Source organism: Poecilia formosa, unplaced genomic scaffold (genome assembly GCF_000485575.1).
Source record: "Poecilia formosa unplaced genomic scaffold, Poecilia_formosa-5.1.2 Scaffold1067, whole genome shotgun sequence".
Classification (NCBI taxonomy): Eukaryota; Metazoa; Chordata; class Actinopteri; order Cyprinodontiformes; family Poeciliidae; genus Poecilia; species Poecilia formosa.
This window is the reverse complement of record NW_006801006.1, coordinates 43880-52956: the sequence shown is the minus strand read 5'-3', so window position 1 is coordinate 52956 and position 9077 is coordinate 43880. Positions and strand designations below refer to the sequence as shown.

At 45.0% G+C, this 9077-nt stretch overlaps 1 protein-coding gene across 1 annotated transcript; it reads right to left on the bottom strand.

Moving 5' to 3' along the window:
- Positions 1-2471: 2471 nt before the first annotated feature.
- Positions 2472-6080, bottom strand: LOC107835138 (uncharacterized). Its single transcript, XM_016667408.1, has one exon. It carries the CDS (start codon positions 6063-6065, stop codon positions 3183-3185), a length of 2883 nt encoding a protein of 960 aa, XP_016522894.1. The 5' UTR covers positions 6066-6080; the 3' UTR covers positions 2472-3182.
- Positions 6081-9077: the final 2997 nt, after the last annotated feature.

The window sequence follows — 9077 nt, the reverse complement described above, 5'->3', positions numbered from 1 at the left end:
ATTTTTTCTCAACAGTCCCCCTTTTGAGGTCTGAGACATACAGACCTCACAAATAAACTGATTAAACCTTCTAATAGAGGAACCAAAAACTATTTAGTATACTAAAAACATTAGCTTAATTATATAACAGTCCCCCTTTTTAAACAGGACCCCCCAGCTCCACAACCCCCTCATCAGCAGCACCGCGAAAAAGCATCTGATAGGGAGGCGGAGCAGGTGGTCCACTGCTTCCCTTCTCAATTGAAACTGTAATAAGCCTAATAATAAGCGAACGGATACACGGAACACAACAGCATCCACAGGTGACCACAATGGCCACAAAAGTAGCCACAGAAACTAGCAGTGACATGACAATCCCTTTCCATTTACCAAACATAGTAGAAAACCACCTGTCCAAACCACCATCAATACCCAAATGTTCATGCATAGATTTACTCAAAATTCTCAAACCTTCCAATGCTCTAGTAACAGATCCATCAGGAGCTGTGTTATTAGGAATAAACGTACAGCAGCTCTCTTGGAACATAAAGCAGACCCCTCCTTTTTCAGCCAAAAGCATGTCCAGCGCCATCCGATTCTGAATTGTCATCAAAGAAGTAGGGGCTAACTGGTCCTTCAAACCTCCAACAGCATCCCTGGTCAGATTTGCTAGCCTCAAGAGATTATAATGGACATAATTAATCCTATCAACATTTTTATTCGGCGTGATAGGAAAGAAAGCTGAAACCACTGGTAAATTTTCAAAACCTGCTGCAATTTGATCAGCCAATTTATATTGATCCGGAACCCCTCTCGGCACACCGATAGCATCAATATAAGTAGGAGAATTAGTAGTCAAATCAAATGCAGTATCAGAGCGTGTATGACGCACCTGTCGCTTATTCCTCTGTGTCAGTGAGTTGAGCACCTGCGGCGGGCCTACAGGATCAAGTCTTTCACCCACAACCATAAGCGGGGCTGCAAGGCGAGTCATAGCACATACTCCAACAGTCCTAGGAGGAATTCGCACATATAATCTATCACCTCCACAAAAATAATAAAGTCCAGCTCTGGCCCAATGCCCAATTCTGGTCGCTGTCAAAGTAACATTACACCAATCACTAGAAATCTGCCCTAGATTAAAATCAGGCTTAAGATGAGTAAAATTAAAACACACATACAATCCTTTACCCTTAACCGGAAGAAAAGTTCCCGTTTGAGTATAGTTATTAATAGGTGGATATATTGTGGCAAGTGCAGTACAATTCATGGGTTCCGCCTCACTTGTTAATTTCAGCATGCAATTAAAACCCCAACTATCTCCCAAGTGTAGTGGGGCAGGTTCAGTATAAAGATGAGGTCTAGCTGTAGCACATGCAATGCAGTTCCCAATGTTAGTTTCTTTGGCCGTTTGAACCATCCAATTCAGCCACAAATTCCTGTCCTTATACCCAGTCGCTGTTTGAATGATGTCCAATGGTGTAACTGCAGTGTAGTCAATTTTAGCCGCATACTGATCAGGAACTTCAATTTCCATTTCTTCCTCTCCATCAGGTCTGACCAGATTAATTTTAATAACCCCAAGTGGATCTTTATCATCAATTGAGGCTCCTAAGGTTAAATAGACAGCTGAATCTGCCGGATACTTCTTAAAGAAAGAATTCTGCATTGAGGAAATGGTTAACACAAGAGGATTTTGTCCTTTTACTGGAGAATTTCCTATAGTCCCTCGTCTTATGGTGACCTTATCATATTCAGTGACATATTTATAAGCGTAAAATGGATCCCAACTTGATCCCACCCATCTGAAAGCCGAATTCCAAGTGGGACACAAATGTCGAAATCCATTCTCCTGAGTGATACAGTGTCGCTGAAAGGTCAGATCTCCACACAAATACAGGGGAGTATTCTGCCAGGATCGAGGGGTCGACCAGCAGCGACGAGTTACCTCACACAGGTCAATTTGGAAATCAGTTACAGTACCCAGAGTATAATTCAATTCAATTCCACTATATTTAGTGAGGCACTTGTCAACAGGAGATCTCAAGGAACGCTTCACACGAGCAGTCACATCTCCACCAGACAATCTGCGCTCGACAGAAATCGGTCGGAGATCAGATGTCTGAGAGGAAATGATTCCACCCGTGGATCCTCCTAAAGCCCATATTCCCAGCAGAATGAGTCCAAAAAGCACACCTAGCAAAAGCTTCCACTGCCAGTTCATGTGTCTTAAGCTGAACTCCATCACCTGAACCTTTTCAATTGTAATCCTGCGTTATCCAACAATTTAATACTCACCTGGTGAACCACAAAATTTTAACAAGTTAAAACTAAAACTGAAAAATACCTATTTTAAAATATAAGAAAAAAATCATAAAACCCAATTATCTCAAGACAAACAGAAACACGGTACAAATAACAACCCAAAACATAAAATACAAGAATAAAACAACAATATAAAAAATTACAAACTCTTTTTTTTACAATTCAATAATAGAGTCTCAGAGTTTGTGTCTTTTCTTCTTTGTTAGTCCTTAAAAAATATGAATTCTTTGTCAGGAAACGATACAAAAATACGCGCAAAAAGAAACGAAAGTTCTTTAAGAGTTCGCAAAAAGACGAAAACACGCAATAAAAAGACGATAAGTTAATGATGATCCTCTTGTAGCCTGATCCTTCGTGTATCCGTTTTCCTCCTTGGTTTTAAACCTCAGGTTTCCACCTGAGTGTCCGTTGCTCACTGAAAATTGGATTATTATGCCAATATAACAGTGAGTTTAAGGAGAGGGTGCAATCTCCTTTTCTCAGTAGAAGGACATCGGAACAGGATTATTATGCCTGTCCGAGCCTTTTAAGCCTTGAATTTCAGGAATATGAAGTGTTCGTGGCAGGAATCCCTGCTACACTCCTCCCTGGAACTGCAGATCTTCCTCCGCGCTGGGATGGGCCTGCAGATGCTCCTCGACCGCAGGTTGAGACTGTAGATCCTCCTGGATGCCTCGTAGCGTGCGTTGTGGCTCCTCAGCTGCTGTACACTGACTCCAATGAAACCAGGTGTCTCCTTTCCCTTGCAGACGGACCGCATGAGACGTCCTCTCCACGACTCGGTATGGTCCAGTGAAGCGAGGTTCAGACCACTTTCTTTTGATGACCTTCAGGCGCACCCAGTCAATTCCTGGAACTGGTCCTGAGCCTGGACGTTCCTATATCGTCTGATATTTTGCAAACTCCGCTGCCAGGATCTGTAACTCATTAAAGAAATCTTTATGAGATAAATGTGCAAGTTCACCTTTCCATCCTGGAATGCGGGTTGCAGGTCCTGGAAACATCCTTCCCGTCTGTAGCTCATATGGAGAGAACCCTGTTGATTGGTTAATGGACATTCGGACAGACATCAAAGCAATAGGCAAAGCCTCTACCCAATTTAATTTCGTATGTGCACACACTTTAGCCAATTTTTGTTTCATTGTTTGATTTAATCTCTCAACCTTGCCTTGTGATTGAGGGTGATATACTGTACCGAATGAATGCTTCAATCCGAGCATCTGCTCCACTTTCTGCAGATCTTGGTTCCTAAAATGAGTGCCGTTGTCTGATCTTACCTTCTCTGGAAATCCATGGGTCGGAATGTAATGATTGATCAGACACTTTATGACAGCCTTGCTGTCCTCTTTTTTTGCTGGCCACGCCTCTGGCCAACCCGAGTATGCATCCACACACATTAATACATACCTGTATCCTCTAACGGGTGTTATCATGTCTGTAAAATCAATAATAATTTCTTTACCTGGTTGTGTAGTCCAAAAGAAATGTCCCATTGGTGGTCTGATAGTTGGTTTTGCATTGTGTTGTCCACAAATTTCACATGTTTTCACATGATCCTTGACCATGTCCCTCAAAAATGGATGCCACCAGTGCTCTAGGTTTTTCAACATCTGTGTGATACCTACATGTCCGAATCCGTGAGCTTCCTGAAGAACCTGGATTCTCATATTAGGAGGAAGAATTACTTTACCATTCGGTCCCCGCCAGAGTCCATCATTGCAGATGGCACCTCTTGCTTTCCAGACAGATCGTTCTTCAGGTGACACGCCTTTCTGATGAAAAATAATTTTCTCCAGATGATTCTGTTCCATCTGCTCAATGTCGGTACTCACCATTAAAAGAGATGGCAGGTATCCAGCTGCCCTTTTAGCAGCCTCATCCGCGGCGGCATTTCCTGCTGCCACTCTGGTCTTGCTTTGATCATGTCCCTTGCATTTTATCACAGCAACAGATTGAGGCAGCAGTAATGCCTCCGCCAATTCTTTCATTTCAGTTTCATGTTTTATGGGCTTTTGTGCTGCAGTTATAAATCCTGCTCTAAGCCACTGAGGAAGTTCCACATGGACAGCACTGGCTACATAGGCTGAATCACTGTATAGATTCACCCTCATTCCCTCAGCTAATTTCAGTGCTTCAATCATTGCTTTCACTTCTGCTCTCTGTGCCGATTGGGCACCCTGTAGCCTTTCTGCCCTCAAAACCTGAAACTCACTGCCCAAATCTTCCACTATAGCATATGCTGCTCTCAATCCGTCTGTGTCATGTTTAAAACAGCAACCATCTGTGTAAAAATTTCTGACATCTTCACCTCCTAAAGGAGAAGCTTGTAGATCAGGTCTTATCTTTTCTTCCTTTTGTACTAACTCCTCACAGTTATGTGGCTGTCCTTCTTGCATCCTGTCAGCCATATTCACTCCGTTATGTACAAAAGTTATATTAGGTGATTCCAGAATTTTGCTCAATTTTTGTTGTCTCAATGTTGTCAATGTGAAGTGTTGTGAATTCACATATGCTACCACACTGTGTGATGTCATAACCTGCAATGGATGACCCATCACAATGTGTGCTGTTTTCTGAATCATTTTTCCTACACCTGCTGCATGTCTTGTACATGCTGGATGTCTTTTCTCCATATGATCTAGCATTGCGCTGACATATTGGAGAATTCTCCTCTCACCCCCTTTTTTCTGATACAGAACTGCATTAACTGTCAGTTCTGTGACAGAAACATCCAAATAGAATTGTGAAGAATAGTCCGGAATAGCCAACTGCACTGCAGCAGCCAATTGTTGTTTCAGAGAGATAAATGCATCTTCTGCCTCCATAGTCCAATTCAGAGCATGGTTGAGCTTACGAATCCCATGCTCTCTGACTAACGCCCGTAAGGGGTCCGTCAGTCCAGTATAGTTAGGAATATAATTCCTACTATATCCAGTCAAACCAAGAAAAGACAACATGTCCTTCACCGTACATGGTTTGGGGTGATTGAGAATCGCAGATTTATGACTGGCAGACATCTGAGTGCCTGTCCCAGTGATAATCCGCCCCAAGAAGGAAACTTGCTTCCTAGCAATTTGCAATTTAGATCTGCTCACTTTAAAACCCCTGTTAGCTAGGTGTAACAACAGTCGTCGCGTGGCCTCAATACAAGACTCCAACGTCTGTGCTGCCAGCATGAGGTCATCAACATACTGAATCAGGGTCACACCTTCTGGTAACACACAGTCCGCTAACTGTTGTTTCAAAACCTGATTAAAAAGCCCTGGGGAGAGAGCAAAACCCTGAGGCAAACGCGTATATCTCAGCCGCTGACCTCTGTAGGTGAAAGAAAATACATCCCTACATTCCTCAGCCAAAGGGAGACAAAAGAAAGCGTTAGCAAGGTCCACACATGTGAACCAAGTTTGAGAGGGATCAAGGTTAGTTAGTGCAACATGAGGATTAGGTACCGGCACCGTAGGGGTCAATAAAACAGAATTAATTGCCCTAAGATCATGTGCCATGCGGTATTTACCTGTCCCTTTCTTTTCCACTGGTAAAATAGGAGTGTTCCAGGAGGAGGTGGAAGATTCTAACACACCTGCCTCCAGAAGACCCCCAATAGTTTCTGCTATCCCCTCCTCTGCCGCCTGCTTGTGAGAATACTGTGACCTCCAAATAGGAGGGCCCGGTTGTAAATCAAAAGTGACAGGTGTAATATCAACAAGCCCCACATCAGTGGGACCTGTGGCCCACAAACACTCCGGCAGAGAAGTCAACATCGCAGCCGCAGTTGGATGATCAGTCAGCTCCCTGCCATGATGTCTAGGAAGTTGAACATGTTCCAAAACTACAGAATCCACAGCCGAACATTTTATTTTATACGTGTTTGTAGAAGGAGAGAAGGAGAGGTCAGGAGCAACAGTATCCTGCCAGTCTGAAACTGCAAGGGAGCGTTTTACCACGCCCCCCAACTCCATGGCCTGATGACCAGGATGCAGAGCCAAAGAAATATGTGGAACTGCTTCATCATGCATCTTATACCAGGCCAACTGATCCTGAGTCAGATTAACTGCAGCAGCAACACCCTCTGGTGCCACATAAATGTCCTGTGAAAGCACAGTCCAGTCACTACCGGCTAAATGTGCCTCAAACTGCTCCTGGTACCATTCAGTCTGGTCTTGATCATAAAACAAAGTGACATGAGGAAGATCAGGAGCTGGCCCATACGGTGCAAGCGCTTGGATCCAGGGTTTCCAAAGCAGAAAACAGGACAGGATTCCAGCATGGTCAGTCGTCTCTGGCTGTAAAAGACCCCAGTATATATCAGCCAGTCGTTCCTCAGTTTGCTGCAGCAAAAATTGTCCATGTGTATATACTTGAGAACAGGCATGAGAAGATCCGTCAGGAAAAGTGACAATTAGTCCATCAGGTCCACACAAAATAGTCGCCCCCAGAGCAATCAACAAGTCTCTCCCCAATAAGTTCACGGGTGATGAGGGGGAACACACAAAAGGATGTGTCACTTTTTGTCTGCCCACGACCGTGTGCAAAGGTGTGGAGATAGGCAGAGTTTGTTTCACCCCAGAAAAACCAACCACTGATATTGTCTGATCAGAAAGTTTCTGCAAAGGCATGACAACATTCATGGTGGAATAAGTTGCTCCTGTATCCACCAAAAATGGCAAAGATTGTCCATCAACTGTCACATCAATCAGGGGATCTGCCAATACTCCCTGATGCAAGTTCCTCTCCGGGGTGTGTCAATATTCTCCAGCCTGAAAGTACTGTCCAGGATGCTGCGGAAGCAAAACAGCATTCGGAGGTTGTTGTGGCGTTATGTCCGGCAACGCACCATCTTGAGCAGGAATCGGTGCATAGTGAGGGCACTGCTGAACCCAGTGACCCTCTTCGCCACAATAAAAACACCTGTCTCTCCGTGTCAAGCCTCGTCCACCCCTTCCTCGCGCACCTGTCCATGCGGGCACTCTCCTTCGTCCCTCACGCCTCCCTGAAACACCAGACTGCCAACGTGGAGCCGCATACCTATAAGGACCAGGTTGTGCTACTGCAGCAGGAGTCTGAGCCAGAACAGGAACCGATTGAGGAGCGGTTGCTAAGAGAGCTTTAGCCGCCCTTCGGTCCTGCTTTACAAGATGAAGCTTCTGTCTGGCTTCATCTAATTGGAGCTTTAGTAATTGTTTCTTATAATCCTCCTGCTCCTTCTCTGCGTCTCTCTCCTCATCCTGAGAAATCTGCAAATTATGCAACAAATGCAACTCCCATTTCGCATGGTCACACGATTTCAACTCCGGGTTTTGTCTCATCTTAGCAGCGACAGAGGGAGGGACACCTTCCAAAACAGCTTGTCGGAAATGTTCCCTCATTAATGTTGCACTAGTTGGATGAACCCCAGTTTGTCGTCTCCAAATGTCTATGGCTTTATCTAAAAACACTTTCGGGTGTTCTTTCGAGTCATAAGAAAATTTAGGAATCGCTGTGAGAGACACAGGGGGAAACATGTCCCTCAAGGCTGCACCCACAGGAGTCAGCACAGCCGAAAGAGGCGCGTGATCAGGCAGATTTGTAATTCCAGCAGAGAGTTCAACATTACGACAATTTGTTGTCGTTGTTGAACGACCTAAAATGGCTCTAAAATCCCCCAAAGCCAATGTTAACCCTTTCGTGAGGGAATCCAATTCATGTAGCCAAGTAATAGCCCCATCCACCAAAGAAGGTAGCTTTTCAATAAGGGTCTGTAAATCCCCAAAAGAGAATGGCTTGTATTTGTGTCCCTGTTGTGTTGCTAACAGTGGCATAACATGAGCAGGGGAGCTCTCAGAGGTTACTGATGCAGTCTCCGAGTTACCAGGTAAATTTGAAATACAAGAGTTCAAATTCTGTATATCACGTCGCAGTGTCTCCTCAAATTTCAAAAACTCTTCATGCACAGAATCAAAACCAGCAAATGTGGGGGGAGCCACATGCTGTGGTGTGGAAATGTCACGAGGAGAGGGACCAGAGTCACAATGCTGAACATGCAGGGGGTGGGTCCCATTATCATGTAACCTCGGAGTGGAAGCCAACCTCACAGCGCCCCCTTTATGTGGTGAAACAGATATCAATGAATCCTGTTCAGAAAGCGGGGCTTCCTCCACAAGACGGCCCACTAATTTCATATTCAACTTCAGTTGCACCTCCCCCTTCTCCACCTCTTCCGAGGAAGAGGCGGAGACAGAGGCAGCACTGTCTGTGTGACGTGTAATTTGAGCCACAGCTGGCAGGGGCGCAGAAGGAGGCTGGGAAAAACAAAGTTTTTCACGCTGCACGCGATCTGCCATCGGAAGGTTATCAGAAACAGAAGGAAAACTCATAAGGGATGCCGGGGGTGATGTCGGTAGCACAGGCGCCTCTTTAAACAGTGGGGAATTAGAAACCACAGGAGGAGGAACTCTCACAAGATCCCATTCCGCCGTGCCCGTGCGAACATCCAATAATGGATACAAGCCCGTGTAACAGGGAGCAGCATCACCACTATATGGAGGGGGAAATGGAGCCCCAGACGGACTGAGTACCTGTTTAGATGTTTTAGGGGGCACCTCCGGACAATCCACAATCTGGACGTTAAATGAGTCCGAAGTCTGCGTAACTGATCCCTTTTTATAAAGGTGATCTGTACCCTGCCAACTCACCAAAAGTTTAGCCCACAAATGCCTACGGCGTTCTGCCTCATTCAGCTTCTTCGTCGCAGACTTTCTGGTAAACAGACTAGCTCTGTCCTTCTCTACCTGAGC